The sequence below is a fragment of the Numida meleagris genome, chromosome 14 (genome assembly GCF_002078875.1).
Source record: "Numida meleagris isolate 19003 breed g44 Domestic line chromosome 14, NumMel1.0, whole genome shotgun sequence".
Classification (NCBI taxonomy): Eukaryota; Metazoa; Chordata; class Aves; order Galliformes; family Numididae; genus Numida; species Numida meleagris.
The window spans coordinates 7,897,032-7,916,588 of NC_034422.1; the positions used below are offsets into that span (position 1 = coordinate 7,897,032).

General features: G+C 46.0%; 1 protein-coding gene across 3 annotated transcripts in view; it reads right to left on the reverse strand.

Moving 5' to 3' along the window:
• Nucleotides 1-19,557, reverse strand: part of TTC28 (tetratricopeptide repeat domain 28) — a 130,489-nt gene that overhangs the window by 40,604 nt on the left and 70,328 nt on the right. For all 3 annotated transcript variants that reach the window (XM_021412335.1, XM_021412336.1, XM_021412337.1), the window contains 3 exons: nt 17,877-18,024; nt 15,123-15,395; nt 14,200-14,330 (listed from right to left, as the gene is read on the reverse strand). In XM_021412335.1, coding sequence (XP_021268010.1) covers nt 14,200-14,330; nt 15,123-15,395; nt 17,877-18,024 — 552 coding nt within the window. The remainder of the gene's footprint in view (nt 1-14,199; nt 14,331-15,122; nt 15,396-17,876; nt 18,025-19,557) is intronic.

The following is a 19,557-nucleotide window of genomic DNA, read 5'->3' on the forward strand; positions in this document are numbered from 1 at the left end:
AGTTCTGCCTGGTAGCCCTAACCCCCAAAAAGAGGCACCAAGTGGCACTGATCAGAGACTGAACTTTCACAGCTGAAGTGGGGAAATGAGCGTTGTGCACCAACTATTTGTGACATTGAGAACCTGACTGCAGCACCCATCAGGGAGCTTTACCCAGCTCAGCTGTCAGGGTAGGGGCTCCAGGGAGCCCAGTTTGGCTGTAAGGGCAACTGTTGACCCTTGGAGTTTACAAGCATAGGAACGTGAACATACACCTCTGTTCACAGGTAATAACAGCCTGTAGGGACACGAAGCCTTAACCCATTTCCATCTTTCCTCTTTCCATCACTCCTGACAATCCAGGCTGGATCCTGAAGCAGAGAGGCTTTAAGACATGTCAAAGAGACACTGGGACCGTACCCAGCCGAGGGAAAGAAACGGGTGAGCACTGATCTAGCGTGGACACGAAGCTGACATCTGACAGGAATGTTTTCTGTATAGGATGCACTAAGGTTGGCTAACAGTAACGTAACACTGTGTAAGGATGTAAGCACATAGATGTTCTGTTTGTTGTACAGATAACAGACCGGATGACTGCTGTGCACACAGGCAGGACACTAACCTAACAGGAAGTATGGGACACGGCTCTAAATCACATTTTGTCTCACTTCTATTAAGCTCCTTCATCAATTACTCAGAACTCACCAAAATTCCAGAGGAAGCCCTGAAGATAGGTGATACGAACCAGCGCAAATTTCACACCCAAACACAGCTGGTGCCCCATCAACATTCAAAGCCACCCATCCCTCCTCTTCCAAAGGCAAAGGCTTATGTGCCAGTACCAATCCAGCCTTCTCCTCTGTGCAGCATGCGTTTGAAAACAAGGAGGAAGCAGCAGGCAATATTCTCCTCCCGTACACTATCCGTACACAGGAAGGAACATCTCTGCTGTGGTAATTATTTCCTGAAAACAAAACAAAACAAAAACACACTGGAATCAATAGCTCAGTCGAAATCAATTTATTTGTAGAAGGTTTCAGTCTTTTACATGGAAACCACCATTTTCAGCGAGTCTAAAAATTATTTCATTCCTCGTAACTGCAAATCCAGGCACTGCAGCAAACAACACCAACGAGCAGAAGCAGTGCTGTGGAATCCAGACTCCCTAGCAAGTAACAGTATCACAGAGGAAAAGGACGGCAGGCCCTCTCACCTATTCCTATTACAGATGCCAAAAGCAAAGACTTAGCACTTCTGTCATCACTGGATGAAATCACTCAGACACATGACGTGCAACTGGCCTTGGCACTCACCCTATATGCTCCTCTTCCTGCACAGGAGCCTCCAAGCAAACTTTGCCCTTTGCAAAGCAACCCTTCCAGAGCAAGGGCCAATCCTGGCATTACTCGTGCTCACAAAGTTGGATATCATTTTAAAGAGAAACTCAGTGCAGGAAAGCTATTGCTGAAGTGAGTCTTCTGAAAAGCCCAGAAGCACTGACCCCTCAGAGATGCATATCTTATACGAGGTTCCCTCACCATTTCTTTTACCATAACCAGGGCACAGGCCACAGAAGAGTGCTAGGTTTTGCAGATACCATGAGAAGCAAACGAAACCAGAAAGCTGACTTTCTTCCAGCTAAAATGCTTGTACTGTGAGGGTCAAGCAGGGACATTTAAAAGAGATCGTCAGGAAGTATTACATTTCCCTTTTGAGTCTGAAAATGAGACAAAACAAAGCATATGGCTTTGAGTGCATTCCCAAATTTCCTGCACCGGTCAGACTTCCCCTCATTCTGCTCAATACCAGCACATTTGAACCCTTGTGAACCTAGTCAAGCTGACCTGCTCTAAAAAGAGCTGCTAAAAAATAAAAGAAAACAACACAAGAGAAAGGCAATTAATTTATGTGCCGTTATACAAATCCAGCTACTCAGAACTCGAGCACTGTGGTGCTCACATCACTGAACTCACCCTCTCACCTAGGCAAGTTTTTCAGTCTAAGATGTAATGCAACACCAGTGCCCTCAGATGAACTCATATGGGAAGCATTTTCCCAACAGCTGGTACTCGTGTCTTCCTGGTTGCAGTAAAGAATTTGGTTCTGACATGGAGTGAGAAAGCCATCCTGTAAAAAGCCGTCCTCCAGGGCACGTGGATTCCTAACAAAGCAGGACTGCCAGCTGCAGCAAGAGGCTGCGAGCAGCAGGGCAAAGGCAAGCACTGCACTTGTGGGTTTCAAGACTGGAACCTATACCTACATCACAGGTCAGATTCTGAGTCCCAGTGGTTAATCAGTGCCTCTCGAAGAGCAGCTGTTTGAAGTTGAAGTATATAAGGGAACAATAGGAACTGGGAAAAGTGTATGCCTGTGATTTTGTGCACTCAACAGAGCCAAACATCTGGGCCAGAAAAAAACTCAACTTGAGTGAATTAACAATGCAGTAAAAAGTATTCAGGAAGACATATAATCATTCTGCAGATCGAGTCCAATCTCTCCCAAGTTCTCATTAAGCTAAAAATCACAGCATCTGTGGAACCTGAGACTTCAAGGGCAGCAGGGCTGAAAATAAAGCTGCTGTCCTGTTAGGAAATCTGGAGAACCAATCTGCCTCACTCCCACCTCGCTCTGTACTGGCTCTTTAGATCCTCAGCAGCCAGTCCTGCCCCGATCTGCTCAGCTCTGTCCCCATCATGTGCCCAGAACTGAGGATTCAGTTCTGTAAATCCAATCACCCCAATACAAGGGCAGCAATGACCATGGAAAACGCGGACCAGAACCTGCAAACACCTCGGAAAGCTGGGAAAGCACCAGTCCTGGTCTCTTGGTGAAACTCTTTGGTTCTACCTAGTCCTGAAGATTAGAACACTGCTTTTGATGTAAGGGACATTTATCTTATATAACATGATTTAAAAAAAAAAAACAAAAAAAAAACAACCACAGAAACATCACCACTAAAGCCACAGCAAGTCTGCATGCACTAATGATGGGGCAGGTGTGCTGGGATGCCCTGCAGAGCCCCACTCTCCCGCAGCTCAGCCTTCTTCTAGCTGATCCTGGAAGTCCTGCTGGCTCCTTCACCCCTCGGCTGCCCACCAGGAAAGCAGGCACACATCTGGGTTGTACCATTTCCAACAGCAGTGCTGGGACGTGGAGGGCTGAAGCTGCACTCTGGGCCATAGGTGACTCTTGCCAGGCTGAGACCTGCTCAGCCAGCTTTTTCCTCAGTACTAACAAAAACGCACATTAAAACCAGATGGAGATTGGCAAGAAGGCTTCATCAAGGGCTCAGATGCAACTTTCAAAGAAAACACGGCCCCTTCTTTTTGCAAAAATCCAGTCCATGAATTGCAAGGACTTGATCTTTTCTACCAGTTTCTGGTTCCTGGAGACAATTTTGCACTGAGTTCCTAGGAACCGATGCTGGTCTTGCAGCTCTCTGGACAGCAGGGAGTGGGAGCAGTCTTTTGCTGAGTGGTTAGCAGCCCAACCAACCATTCTGTTGTTTGTAAATCCTGTGTAAAGTGTCATGGGATTTGGAAAGCTGCTTCTCACGCAGAGGTTGAATCAAAAAACAGCTTGTTTCAATTTCTTGAAAGTACATTCAGGGCTCAGAAGATCCCTTAAAAGACCCCAGAGAAAGATGGAAGGCATAATGGAGAAACAAGAGCTAAGAAGTAATCCCATGCAGTGAAAATGTTTATGTATATGGATATGCCACAGTCGCCCATTCCTTTTCTTGATGCTTGGCCTTTATGATAAGGTACTTCTTTTTTTTTTAAACAGAAATAAGAAGACATACTTGCAACATTACCACCTCTGCAATACATATCCAACATTTATCTCTCGCATAGTTTCTCTTCATAGTTTCAGTAGCAGTGGTCATACCCTAAACTTGTAATTCCAACACTCTTACTAGCAGTGCCTACATTAATTACTAATGGAGATTATCAATTAGCAAAGCCCACCTCAGCCTGTTCCTTACTTCTGGAACTCCAGTCAGATGTGATAAAACTATAAGGAACAAGGTGTATTACCATCCCAGCCTTTCCTGCCCATGCTGCTACAGGCAGCAGATAACTCACTTCTCTGTGGCAGACAACTATGTAATAAATTACTTTGAAGCAGTGGCTTCACGGTGGAAGGGAAAATGAGACAGAAGACAGAGAAGCAGAGGAATGCTTAAGTACCTCCTCTGCTGTTGTTCTACAGAGCTCTGCCACGGACCACAGCATTTCCCTGCTGTCACCTCCACCCATTTCTGACATCCCGTCAACTTGCTTTAGCCTGATGACTCTTCCTAGGTTGCATTTGTGAGGTATTTATACCCTGGTTCTCATTTTCCAGACTGTCACCAAATGTAACTGCAATGACATGGTTTTCAGATTTGTCCTTCCTAAAAAGTATGCCAAGGAGAGCCCACCTTTTCACACGGCTGTGTCCAATGCAAATGCCACAGGCAGAGACACTGTGTGACCAAGTGATGATCACTTCAGGATATTCAGTGAGAAAGAGAAAAAAAATTGGTCCTAAGGGAAATTGTCTTTTGAAGTGGCTGAAAGCTGCTTGATTGCAATGGAAAAGGTCTCCTGCTATGAATGATAATCCATTCCAAGCTAAATGCTGTGTGGAATAGGAGCTGCACCCAGCCCACTGGTCTGCACCCAAGTGACTAATGAGCAGACATGAGCAGAAGGGGAAACAGAAGGGTTCTCCTGGCAGCAGTTAGGATACTGCTCAGAAAGAACAGGAGGACAGGAAAGATTCTGCTGCACCATGCAGCATGGACAGTCTGGGCGCGCGTTCTGTTTTCCCAAGGACATGCTACAGAAATCACAAGCACATGTCAGCTAACCGAGAAAGTCTTCACCTCACTGCACAATTTCTCATATTCCCTTAAAAACTCTCAACAAGTGTGAGGAAAACGGCATGCCTAAGCAATGTTTCCTTCACATTAACCACAGGCTGTGTCTGGAAAGTGGAATGGGGTAGGAATAGCCCAGCCCACCACAATACCTGCAGGAAAGATGGGCTACAGGACTCCAGTCTGCCTTCCATTAGCTGCTATCCCCGAGCAATCCAGGATGGCCTGAGCCATGCCAAGCTAACAGAAGGTACAGTATGGTGCACTGCCTTGCAACAGAAGACAGACAGTTCAGATGCAATTGCAGGGATTAAATCAGTAATGACAAACAGCCTTCCACCACCCTCTGTGCAATTTCTGTCCTGCTGGCACAGGTAAGGGACAGGCAGGTTCACCGCCCCTTCTGGATGCAGAAGGATGATGTTTCTGCTTTATTGCCCCACAGCTCCTTTGTAGTGAATTATGATCTTCTGTTCCACACAAATATCAGACGTAGCATGCATAACAAAACAGTTTTGGCAGCGGTTCACTACAACGCATAGCTATATGCAGAAGTGCCAGGTAACTATTAGAGCAATCTGAATCAGCTGCGAGTTACCCAAAAATGAATGTGCATCGCAGTATGGAGATCAGCGCTCTTCTGTATGCTCTATGCTAGCTAGGCAGCCTTCCTGGGTACAGGCTTGGAAGCGGTTACCAGCACCAAGTCAGAAAAATACTTTTTCCAGAACCCCATCACAGTGTGGACAGCTCTTGCCAAACACATCCTCAGCGGCCACAGACATCTCCTGGAGCCTGGCACGTACCAGGATGCCAGCTGTGCCAGCCCTGAAGGGAAAAATCAGACCCCTGCATGCTCCAAAAGCACAACACAACTTCCTCTCTCTTGGTGGCCAAGGAGCTCTGCCACAGGACCGAGGACACTGTTCCACAGCAGGAAAATCAGCTCCTTGTGAAGCCGCTCAGCTTGCTCCAGGGAAAGCTGCAGTGGCAGTCCAGGGCTAGAGCAGGGCAGCAGGAAGAGGATCTCACTGACATCAGAAGGATGTGGCACAGCGGTCATGTGCTGGAAAGTGCCAGCTGCCCGCAGCCCAGCAGGAGAAGTAAAGCAGCAGCACTACAGTGAGGAAAAGCTGTGCTTGCTACTGAGCACAAGCTGTGCTCCAGCTCCGTCTCAGTGCCAGGCTGCAGCAGTGCAAAGCTGGAGGATGTCTACACAGCTGCAGAATGACTCTGTCCTCCTGACAAGGTAACCAGCAGGAGAACCTGGCCCCAGGACTAATCAGCCGCACGTGTTCTGATGAGCTCACTCAACACCGACATGCCCTATGACGTTTTCTCTAGAGAGGAAGGGTTGCACAGATCCACGCTTTCAGCCAAATCTACAGCACAACTGCAAGCAGCGGGACCCCTGTAACTGAAGCACAAGGAGTTGTAACTTCATCTCTGCCAGCTGCCAGCACAGTCCAAACACAGAAACCATCCTGGGGCAGGAGGGAACATGGATGGGCAGCTGGGGAGATATCCCACATCTCAAGGAAGCTCTCACACCTCTCGTTCAGAAAGAAGTTCAGCTGGGGCAAGCACACCTTGCTCACACACGTGACAGAGCAGATACACCCTGACACATTTGTTTGGAACTCTTCAGCTCACAGCAGAAAAGGGGACCGCTTTGTGGCACAGCAGAACCAGAGCCTTTGCACGACCTTCGCAGCTCAGAGCACTGTGGGCAAAGCACAGAGCCACAGGAGCTCCCACAGCTGTACTTTAGGAAGAACGAAGACAGTTTCTCCTACAGACAGTTGTGTCATCTGTAACTCACACTGTGTTCCAGTCTTCTTCCCTAACTCAGCAGAACACATTATTTCTAACACAATGAGAGAAGAACATGAAGAAAATTCATTTATTCTTCTGCTCTGTACCATAATACACACATGCTGTTCAGGCAAAAGATTAAATACTTACAGCTTTGCTATTTAGTAAAGATGTGGCTTCTACAGACAGAGCATGACAGGAAGGACACCTGGAAAACATTTTGCTCCCTTCAGGAAAAGACAGAAAATCCTGGTTTTACAGGCTTTACAGATTTCAGTAGAAAGAAATGATGTATCTTTCCTACTCCGTCTCCTTCTGGAAATAAGAAAGTGAAATCTGATCTCTGACTCTCACAGCCTGACAGTAAGTAGTTATAGTTTACAAAATGTAGGAAGCTTTATGCTGAGTTTCACTGCTGGCTCGGACACGCTTTAAAGGGGACTGGGAAAAGCGACCAGAATTTCAAACCTACCTAACCACCAGCAGCTGAGCTGCACACAAAGGATGTTCAGACAGTTGCACAATCTACAAATTCCCAACTGAATGCAAGCAGAGACTCTGTCTGTCACACCAATCGCCTTTCAGTAACGCTCCTCCTCCAGAGCTTAACACATCCCTGTGGCACGGCAGCCTGTTACTGCTGACAGCTTCCCTCATAACAATCCTCTGATGCCAGCAAAGGGCTCTCACCTCAGCCAGCTCCAGGGCAGCGCTCTCAATGCAGCAGGAAGCACCTTCTTGTTTCGTTTTTCAGACTGCTTGGGAAGACTCAAACAACATCGGCAAAGAACAAAGCTGGGCATCGCACCAGACACTGCTCAAGCTTTTCAGATATTCTCTCGAAGAAAAGCAGAATTTTAAGAACTCCTTCCAGTGAATTGGAAGCACTTAATTTGAAAGGTTCTGTCAGTAACAGATGGACAGAAAGGATTGCTCCGAAGGGCACAAATCTCTCAGGGCAATGAATGCTTTCTGGAGACGGCTGCACAGCCATAGCTGTGTGCATTAACACAATTTTTAAATGTTGAAGCGAACCAAGGTTTCGCAAGCAATGATTCATTGATGTTTTATGCTGTTTTGAGGCACACTACAAAGCAAACAGCTTCTGCAGCGAGAACCACAGCCCAACAGTTTGACTTCCAACACAATTGCTCTCTTCAGTTCTTAAAATCACATAAACCTTCACTGCTCTCAAGCTGCTCCCTTCCAGTAGACAACAAGGTCCCCAGGACACCACACCGTTTAGAGACAAATGGCCATGGAAGCGAGTGGCTGGTCACAGGAGAGCACTCCTTCCAGAAACAGCTGCCCCTGGAAAGGAGATGGGGGAAACCATCAGAACACTGCATCTCTCCTGACCGGCCCCGCTCAGCTCGGAACGCGCCGTGCAGGAGCTGCCAGCACCCACCGGCTTGCTGGCAACATCGCGCTTCCCAAAAGCTCAGCGCTGGCAATGCACTTTCACACAAGCACTAATTTTATTATGGTTAGTTTATGATTTTGCCTCATTGCTCTGCTATTTTTAAATGCAGGGCTGTAATAGAAGGCGTCTGACTGCCCAAGAGAGAGGGGAGCCATTACGCTGCGGAGACTTTGCGGTGTTGGTGGCCTCTGCAGGGCAGAGCTCACGTACAGTGCAAGGGCACGACCACGGAGCCTGAGGCAGGGCTCTACAGCTCAGCACAAACACCTCGAGCCACAGCTTCCCCTTCCCTTTCAACTGCTGCTTATCATCCTCACAGCTTCAAAAATGCTATCCCAAGTAGTAATTTTACAAATCACATTATTTGGAATGAACAGAGATACTGGCATTAGAAAGAGCCACTCCAACCCATCCTGAGACATCACCCACGGTTGGCTCCAACTCAACCACGCTGAGGTAACGGCCGTACTGAATTCTGCAGCGCAAGAAAACTCTGCATCTGTGCTACTAACTGGAGATGAAGAGGAGCAGTGACCTTGGGACAGCAGCTGTCACGGGCACCAAAAGCCAGCAGATTTACTTTTTCACTCCAATCAGTTGCGTTCCCCTTAGCTAAATCATAGTTCACAGTACAGCATCAACACGTGCTGCATGGATTACGTGACGACTTGCACATGATCATGTTACCCAGTGTTTAAAACAAAGTATTTACTTCATAAATACAGTACAGGCATAACAAGCTGCATCTCTGTTACTAAAAATGGCCAGATTTGTACCACAAGATAACTGATATGCATTAGCAACCTTATAAATCCCAACAGCAGCAAGGCATTACAAATTGCTTTACCAGGAGGTAGCAAAATGAACTCTGATCTTCCTTCTGCCTTTGTAGGGAAGCAGGCAATGGCACAAGCCTAAATTTTGTGTGAAAACCAACACTTGCATGGTCACACCGAGTACTCGCCACCACCACACCCCAATACCCACTGCTAAGGAAGCAGGTTCATGAGTCCGAAGAAGGAATCCACTTCTGCAATTTGTGATTGGAAGGGCATGGCTCCTCTGGCATCCTTAGGAGCTTAAATGACAAATGACCCTGTAACACTACTCCTCATCTGTAATAATGTCTTGCATTGGTCAGGTAACAGGCAGTCCAGGAGATCAAATGTACCACCTATTTTTCCTGGGAGATGAGCACAGGAAACGCATTCGAAGTTCAATACCAAGTTCAACCCTACATGGCACTTAATAATAGTTTAATTATTTAAGTGAAACCTTGCAGCCCTGCTCCATCCTGCTAACACATATGAAACATTTTATACAAAGGCATGGGAACTTATTACTATTTATCTTCTACCTGGACTTTAAAATAATTACTGAATCTGATTTTCTGTCCCACTACCTCCCCACGAAGCATCAGCAGTTTGCTTTACTCCTTGGTTGAGTGGAGCTCTCTTCAGTTACTAGTACTTCACCATGCTGTCACAGGTGAAATCTGCATATTTAATCTTCGGTGATTTCTGACTCAGTATCCACAGAGCAGAGGTGACCTCATTGCAGCTTCCAGATAGCTTAGACTACAACGTTTTACAGCGGTTTCTTTAATAAGGTCACAGCTTTGTTCCATGCAAGTGCACTCTGAACAGACAACTAGTTCTGACTTCATGTCTCCAAGCAATACAAAGTCTGCCAACATCTGATTACCTTCACCATTACAACTTTTGATCTTATTTCTAGCCTAAATACGTTCAGCTTCAAGCCTTTCCCTATTGCATCTCCTTTGGTGCAGAAAAATAACTCTTCTGATAGAATCACTGCGCAAATATAGCTGCAGGCTTTAGCTGTCTCAGAGGAAAAACTCCCAGCCTCCAAGCTTCTTATGCTCCCCACAGCCAGCTTCTGTGACATGTAAAGACGATGAGCTAAAACTGCATAACCCCACTCTTCCCTCTTAATACAATCTGTCACTCTTCCTCCCACACAAAGTCTACCTCGGCTGCTGGTTTAGGGTATCTCTCAGTGTAAAACTCCCTGCCCTTTCATGCGTGCTGTGTAAAAACTGGAAAAAAGGGCAACAGCCCAATCTGCCAGTACGTATTTTCCTTGGCACATTAATGAACAGACAATGTGCACTGACATTTTTATAATACGAAATATGAAGTATGTCACAGGAATGCAAGACTACTGCTGGTGTAGGATACGGCTCTATCTCTTTACCCACACGTTACAGCAGCAAGGAAACAAAGTCAGCATTTCATTCCACAACAGAAGGTTGGCTTAGAAAGCACATCTTTTTGTCCTTATTTAGGAGTTCTAATCCCTGCACCAGACTGTATGCCATTATTTCAGGACAGAAATGGTTAAACTACAACAGCCTGCAGCTGGCTCTGAACAAGAAAAAGAAAAGCCTATATCTGGGGGCCCCACCAGCCTAACAGTGTTGCATTTCCATCACTGCACACTGACTAGGTAGGTCTTAATTGGAGCCAATGCCAATGGATCTGCCCAAAGACATGCTCCCTAACACACAAAAACACAGAGCTATGGCCCTGCTGCCCACCACTCCTGGTGGCTGCTCAGTGTTCAAAGGAGCTGTGCTCACTTAGGAAGGTATGATCCAACTTTATGCTATTTATCTGGGGGCTGTAAAGGAACAGCCCATCAATCAATACCCATGCTGCCAAGTGGAATGGCTGAAGTGTGGACAGACACATGCACAGCAGCTTTGGTTCTGCCAGTACAGGAGAGAACATCTTAAGAGCAGCAGCACAGACCTCCTTGGGATTCTCAACTTGAGTACAATCCCGGAGTCTGCAGCAGGCCAAGACAGCCCACGCCAAAATCTGTTCTGTTTGGTCCTCACAGACAAACGACAGACTACTGTCTTAGCTTCAGCTAGGATGGAGTTTTTTCTTCAGAGTACCTGGTATGATGCTATGTTTCTGGTTCTAGGAGAAAACCAACGTTGGTAACACACCGATGTTTATAGTTGCTGCTGGGCAGTGTTGCACAGAACCAAGGTTGTTTTCAGCAAAGAGCCCAAGGAGCTGGGAGAGAAAAGAATTAGGATAGCTGACCTAAACTGGCCAAAAGGATGTTCCATACCATATGACATCACGCACTAGGAGTTTTGAAGGGGGTGGAAGTTATTTCTCTTTTCTTCCACTGCTCCGGAGGCTAGCTGGGCACTGATCAAAGGGTGGTGAGCAATTGCTTGTGCACTTGTTATACACATTCGTATACATGTATATATAGTCATAATTATTATCCTTTTCCTTTTCTCTGTCTTTGTAAATAGTTCCATCTCAACCTACAAGTTACACTTTTCTTATATTCTTGCCCCCATTCCACTGGGAAGAGGGGGAGTGAGTGAATGACTGCATGATGCTGAGCCACCTGCCACGTTAAACCAGAACTACCAAACTGTGCAGTGATTTCCATAATCTGGCTCAGGAGTTTCTTCTACCTTTCTTCTTCCTTTCTTCTACCTGCACCTCCTGCTGTCATCCTCCCTAGAATGGTATCCCACTGACCACAATATTGGATCATCTGCTCAACAGGAACTCAAGGAACACACGGAAAGAAGGACCAGTCCCTTATGAGTTCCTGAATCAACGACACTGTTGTATCTGCGATTCTCAATCTCTCTCTCTCAAAATAAATAAAGATCTCACAGAACTACCTTATCTGAGTTTCCCGATCAGCCACTGCAGGTCATCAAAAAACAACACAGTGAAATGACACTCCAGAGATGGCTACTTCACAGTGTCCATTACAGTATTACCAAGAACTAGTCTTCTTGCTCATCAACACTGTCCAAAATATCAATATCCCAAGGCCTCTCTTGAAGACACAAGAGGTATGCCAAATCCCAGCTATTTCTGCTCCATTCTCCCTGTGTGTAGAAGTATCAGAAGCCAGCTTGAACTTTTCCTCCACACTGTGGCTGTAAAGAGAGGATGACACACCTGGACACAGCGATTGTGCTTGGTATGACATGGCGCTTGTTAAAAGAGCTGTGCAGACTCCCCGTGCTAGGGAGGAAAAAACCTACACCTTCAGTCCACCTGAGCAGCTGAGATGATTCCCCACTCAGGTGACAAAGCTGCCTTTCTGAAGGCTAGTGTGGAGGAGGAGACACCTGAATATTACAGCCAGAACCTCTGCGAATTCCTCCTGAGTTTATCAGCTGCTCAACCCAGCAGAAGCCTCCGGTACAGCCATTTGCTTCAGCAGCCTCAGAACCCAACGCTCCCTCTGAGGACAGCAGCCTCACATACAAAGGAGCATTTTTTACCTTTTAAGCCAATTCTCCGGACAATTGGAGGTAAAACAATTACCTCATTTCAGTTGCACACCAAATTCCCTTCTGGTGGAATTCACATCAGCACTACTGCAACTTTATAGTATTTGCATTATAAAAATGTCTGCAAAGGAGGCCAAGAAAAACAGCTTTCTGTTCAGAGGAAGCTCTGTGGTCAAAATGATGTCATAAGAAAGCGCCAAATTAATTTCCTGTGGTTACATCCTTACAGGAAATCCAAGAAGCTCAGCTTTCTTTCTCAACCAAGCAGTCATTTGTTGTCAATAACTGTTAATTACGTACCCAGATGTGTCAGTTTATAAACCTAGAGCTATCATGATTAGACTTCATTATCTGGATTCCTCCCAGATCGGCCGTTGGGATCTGTTGAGATCAGCAGCCTGAAGTCAGCGGAACAGATCAGCACGTGCTTCCCTGGGCTGCTTCAGGGGCTCTGTGCGGGCAGGCTGCTGTGTTCTCAGCCATTCCCAGCATTGAGCTTCCTGCCATTTCCTTCCTCAGCCCCCTCCCCATCACTGGGGGAGGGGCGTCTGCTGCTTAGAGAAACACAGCGGAGTAGGAGCAGCTACGCAGGTTCGACTCTTAGCAAGAACAGGGACTCCTAACCGAGACAAATATAAAAACAACGATGAGTAACAGCTTCTCTGTCTTGCATGAACAGAAATAAGGAGATCAGGAGCGATTCGTGAGGTTTTCCAGCTGGTAAAATAACCACGAAAACGTTCAGCAGGCCCCTCCCCCAGTCACAGTCCTTTCAGAAACTACAGAACGATGCGGCATGTCAAAGTTTACTTGATATTTAAATCGTAAAATAAAACTTCAGCAAAGCACTGAACTACTTGAGATAGATCTTTTCAATAAGTCCTCAGTGGGAAACCTGTTCCCCAGCTTTCTGTCTCCCCAAAACTACTCAGGTACAGTGAGCATTCACACCTGCCCTGCTGCCCCTAGCCACTCTCTTCATGGGCCACGCAACCCACACGCCCTGCTTCCCCACTCACAGTAGAGGGGAATCCACTGGAGGAGGAAAAGAAATCTTTTGTTCCTGTAATCTGCACTAAAATTATGGTTGTGTCCTTATAGTGACCTTTCAGTTGAAGTCTCTTGGGGCAGACTCTTCAGTCCATGCTTCCCTGGACTGGCAGGAAGCCCGGCACAACACTTGGAGAGCTGAATGGTAAACAGTTAAGACAAATCAGATTCAGTCCAAACAACACCTACACTTTACACAACACTGTATTTTAAGGTTTGCACGGATTATTTTTCTTTTCAGTACTTTTTAAACAAACCATATTTTACACAGACTGTGAATTTTCGGGGCAGGGACCTAGCTCATTACTTGTCTGGAAAAGACACAACACAGGATGCACCCTAACAGAGCTCAAATCAGTAGCACATACACCTCATGGAAAGTGAGACCTGATGACAGCCAGCGCTCAGCTGCAGAGATGTTGGATTGATGCCTACTCAGCAAGTCTCTACCTGGAGACTATGGACAGTGGGCAAAACAGGCAGGGAGAGAGGCAGAATGAGTTGCTCAGTCACATGGAGATTAGAGGGAGGGCAGACAAGCACCAACCAAGCATCTTTCTGCCTGCACATACACATTGTATCTAACAGAACATACCACTTCCATTAAAGAAAGGCAAGCAAGAGGCTGGGAAAAGAAATTACAAAGCCTAAAAATTCTCTGAATAGCAAAGCAGACAGACAAGGCTTCTTGACACCACTGCATCTTTTTAGAAAACCATGCAGCACTGATTCAGAGTATGGTCTGTTTAATAAGCTTCCTACCTCTCTGTCCTTGAGTTTCATGGCGAGCACCAGCTGATGTCTGTGGTTAGTCAGGGCCTCCCGATAATTTCCTTTGGAGAAGAATGCGGAGCCCAGATTTCCATGAGCTCGGCATTCTCCCGTCTGGTCACCTGAGTCACATGCAAACAAAACAAAGGTTAGCTAACAGAGGGTCACCACAGGAGTGCAGCAGAAAGCCCAGAACACACTGTGTAGAGACTCTCCAGTGCGAGAGCCAAGATCAGAACAAGTTCATCCTCGCTTTTACTGCACAGCCAAACCTCATTCTCTTCCCTGGCCTTCAAAAACTTCTACAATAACCCCCAATCTATTTTTAGAATTTTGTTGATTTCCTCTTTGGCCTAACACCTGGCAACTCCCATTCTTCCACGTTTATTCCTTGTTCAACATTAGCAATCTCTTTGTGAAAACAAGTGAATGGTTTAGGCTTAAAAGAAATAAAGAGCATGCCAGCTTTCTCCAGAAAGAAATACTGCAGCTCAGCTCAGAAGCAAAGTACATCCATTGCTGCCTTCTGAGCCTCAGAAACTCAGACTGACTGCCTTTTTCTATCTAATTCTTGGGGAAAAAAAAGAAGAAAAAAAAAAGACTACTTCACTTAAGACTCATCTAAGGTTTTGAGCACTTCTCCACAGAAGGTAAGACCTGTCCCCATATACAAGACTCTAGAAAACCCTGTAAAACCTTAGCATGTTCACTGATCATCAGCATCTTCACACATGGAGGTACAGGGCTGCACAAGCTGTAGTCTGCGTATTCCAGAAATTTTACTTTTCATTTAGCAGCTAGTGATACGCCACAGAAACCTGAGTGGTCTAGAGAGATGCTGACCATTCACACAACTATCAGTTTGTTCCATCTGCACCAATCCGGCACTCAAGCGAGTGAGATGAGTACTCTACCTAAAGTCTTGGCTACATCCAAGTCCTGCTGCATGTATCCGGTGCTTTTCTCTGTGTTCCCAAGGGACCAGTAAGCACTGCTCAGCGCAGAGAACACTGATCCCCGCAGCTTTAGGCTGCAAGTGCCAATCTTCAGAGCAGCTTCCAGTACAACCACAGAGGCCCCATGATGGCCTGCAGTCAGAAGTTCCTGGCCAATCACAGACACCACAACAAAGGGGCTCTTGTCCAGCTTCATCTTCTGCAGTTGTTGATAGGTTGGCTCCAGGGACTCTAAAATACAAGAAGGGAAGCAGAGTTACTCAACAAACTAAGTTATTTGCATCCAGAAATCAGCCTAACACTTCATCTTCGTTTTTGGTAACCAAACGACACACAAGTTAAGGGCCAGACTGACCAAATCAAACTAAAATTTACTGCAGGAAGTCAGGGCCCAAATACATCATCTAATACCCAGTACAAGCACCGCAAGACCGGTCAGATCAACAAGCACGTTGGTGCTTTTCCTGCAGAAAGCACTTCAGGAAGGCAACACAAGAACTCAGATCAGCCTCATCCTAAGGTATAAAGACCGGTCTGATGGCAGAAAGAATACAGAGAACACCCGCAGTTTCAGAGGAGATTGGAAATGGGCTGTCAGCAGAGTATTTAAGCACTGTAGTTCCTGCTCCTTCAGCTGAACATTTAAAGAATCTGTGCCTGTTCAGATACCACAGCACACGATATGCACCCACAGAGGTGACCAAAACCGCAGGAAGAAGCTGCTCCACCTGCTCTCATAAGGCAGGAGCCAAAGGTACAGCTGCAGAACAACAACACCACACCTGACAGACTAGTGATAATGGGTCTACTTGCTTTTACCAGTCAGATGATAAAACATCCTGGCTGTACGTTTCAGTAAGGACATGAATGTAACAGGACTCCAGAGTTTTCTGCACTCTACCTTGAGCACACCAAGTTAAATTTTCAAAATTTATGAATAATTAAGATTTCTAGATTAGATGATCTCACCTGAACCAGCATCACCACAGCAAGCTCAGAAAGCCATTTGCTTCCTTTTTACAACAGCTCTGCCTCTCTACACTCACTATGTGTATAAAAAAACAACAGATACTTAACACTTGCCTGAAGATGCAAACAGTGAAAATGTGATGCCAGTTACCAATATCCAGTTAGATCCTGGGATTAAATGCAGACATAGGAGGACAGAAATTCTGCAACATGCCACCAGGACACAAAGTTAACTGGGCTCTATCAGCAATAGTTAATAGGCACAGCACTGCAAGAGCAGGTACGAATTCAGCTCCTGAGCTTACAATTGTAGCTAGGTAATGCAGGCAAACATAGGGATAGAGAGGGAAGAGCTCCTGGTTATTCTGAAGTCAAGTAAGACAGGGAAAGCTTGTACAGTAATGGAAGGGCAGACATGGAAGCCACTGCATCTCTTGCAGCGAATGGTAAGGGAAGAGAGACAACCACAATCATGTGAAAGATGCAGCAACACTGATTCATTGATTGTGGAAGGGAGTTCCAGCCTCTTCTACATACTGTGAGCCTATACCTCCTGAATCCCTTACAGTCTGCATTTAATAATCTTTAGCACATCACTAATACTTATAACTCTTCTGCCTTTCCGGTTGCTCCTCTTCTTCCTCTGGGTGCTAGCATCCTAAAAGCTACCACTCACATCGGTCTATCCATAGCTCCACATAACCAATCATCCAGTGGAGCCAAATTACAAGGGACAGGTTTTACACCGTAACACCTGAACAGATCTACGTCCCTCCCAGGCAGCAAGCTCTTGGAAAGGGGTCCAGAATGAAACGTAACAAGTGCATAAGTGCTTGCACAATGCCTTGCTCAGTGGGACCAAGATCCTGAATATTCATTACAGTAGTACAGCACGCATACACACTCAAATTAAAACTAATACTTTATAAGCAGAGCTAATTTAAAATCTGCCAAAATACTCAGTGGGAAGATAACAACTGGCAAGCAGCAACACCGAGAAGCACAGTAGGGAGCAGCAATATAGATATACAGCTGCACTATGATGGGACAGTAAAATCATCCAGTTAAATCTGGAGATGCTTACATTGAAATACCGTGTCACCTGCATTCTAAGCAGCAGCCATGGTACCTTTGGGTCCCAAATGAAATTAGCCTCACACATTAACTGCTACACAGGATAGAAAATACTAAATTAATTCATTTTAAAGGACGGGAAAAAAAACAGTGTGAAAAAAATGAAACACTGAAGGGGACTCAGCATTTCTTGACCCCCAAGCCCTGGGGATGCACTGCTGAGGATGGGAATTGCCATGCTCCCCCTCAGGAAATACGCCTAGGACACGACAACAAAGAGCTTGCAAAAGAAAGAGAGCAACAGAGAAACAGAATAAAGAGGATACTCCCACCTCCCTCCAAAATGGGGACAATTACGAAAGAGAAGCAAAACAGTCGACAGCTAATACCTCCTCAAGCTCCATGTTATGTCACCGTTCTTCCTGAATACAAGTGAGCTAAGCAGAACAGATTTCTGCCTTCTGGAACATTGTGTTTTGAAAAATATTGTTATAGTGGAAAAGCTGCTTGAACGCTCTTCTGGGCAAACTCTGGCCCTAAGCATTTACGACTCCTTATGCCCAATGGCCAAGCACTAGAGCATTGTGGGAAAGTGTTTCTAGCGAAAACAAAGCCAGGGCCACAGGAACACACATCCCTCCATCTGCACCGATCCGCACCGGCACTTACCTCGCATGGGAGACTTCATGGCGGCCTCGACCATGCCAACCAGAAGCTGCAGACTTTTGGGATCCTGCGCCAGCCCCGATGCAAACGCTGCCAGTGCATCTGCATGGCGTCCCAGGTACTGAAGGGCCACGCCCTGTCGGAAGTATGCCTGCCGAAACAGAGGGAAGAAATGCCAATCACTTAATTGGTACAAGACAAAAGTATCGCATCTGTCGGCCACCTCACGCTGGTGTATGCTGGCCTATGCAATCACATTCAGGTTTCTTTGGTCACGCTAGCTACAATCAGAAAAACTCAACATCACAGCTTGGTCATTTGTTCCCAGTGTGTGTGACTACCTCAGCCTTTGTGAGACCTCTGAAGTGCTAATGAGGAGTCAGCACTTCATGTTTATCATGCACAACAGAAAATAAAAGGTTACACTATACTAAAAAGTGCTTTAAGAAGTACTCCTGAAGATTGGCTCCCAGTATTGCATTCCTGGATAATCACAGAACGGCTGAGGTTGGAGGGGAGCTTAGAGATCCCCAGCCCCACCCCTGCCGTGTGCTGGCTGCCCCCCAGCTCAGGCTGCCCAGGGCCCATCCATGGCCTGGGGCACCGCCAGGGATGGGGCACCCACAGCTCTGGGCAGTGCCAGGGCCTCGGTGCCCTCTGAGTGAAGAATTTCTTCCTGACATCCAACCTCAATCTCTCCTCCTTTCTTTAACATCATTCCCCCTTGCCCTACCACAATCAGACTGTGTAAAAAGTTGCTCCTCTTCTGCTTGTAAGTGCCCTGCAAGTACTGGAAGTGTTATCTGTCCCCATCTGCACTAGAAACCTGTGCTTAAGATACATTCAGTATACGTGCGTGGAGGTCGTTTTACCTAAACAGGATAAACCTCCCACTAATATCCAAACTGCTGTTTTATTAGAGCTTGCAGACACTCTCAGAATCCAACCCATGGAGGCAGAGATCAAGGAAAATCAGAAATGACAAGAGAAATTTATAGACATGAATATTTAATCCTTTTTCCATTAGCGAGCGTTGATTGTAGAACCATTTTTAATGAATTCAATGAAAGTAAAATTCTTTTCATTAACCTTTAGTATAAATGTGTTCTTATTGAACCAAACAAGCTACTGTACTGGAAACCAATTCAATGTTAATTAGATTACTAGCATTATGCTTTAAATCAAAGAAAATACAAAGAACTAATAAATGTGCAGCAGCCATCATCATGAGCTCTCCAAGCAGAGTGTGCTGTCACCTCAATCATGGTGTACACTCTTAAGTCCTTTCTTTCCCAGAATTATCATTTAATTACTTTCTATACCGCTTCATCACAGAGGCAGGTTGATGCAGCATGTCTCTGATGGGGGCCTTTCAGGCCAACGAGGCTGGTTTCACAGACCCAAGACAAATATGCCTGCCTAATCCAATTATCAGGGATGAGGGCACAAATACACAGCAGCCAGCAAGGGAGCTTCATCTTGTGCGTAGGCGAGCCACACATCTCGTGCTTTACAGAAAGACAGAAGCCTGTCACCTCTTCTCTCATAATGCATCCTACCTGGAGAGGTGGCACATCAGAAACACAACGCAGAATGGCAGTTCAGCCCAGAACATTGTTTGTGTATGAATACAAACAAGAGCCCCAAAGAGAAGCCTATGAATCTTAACCGAATGAAGATCTTG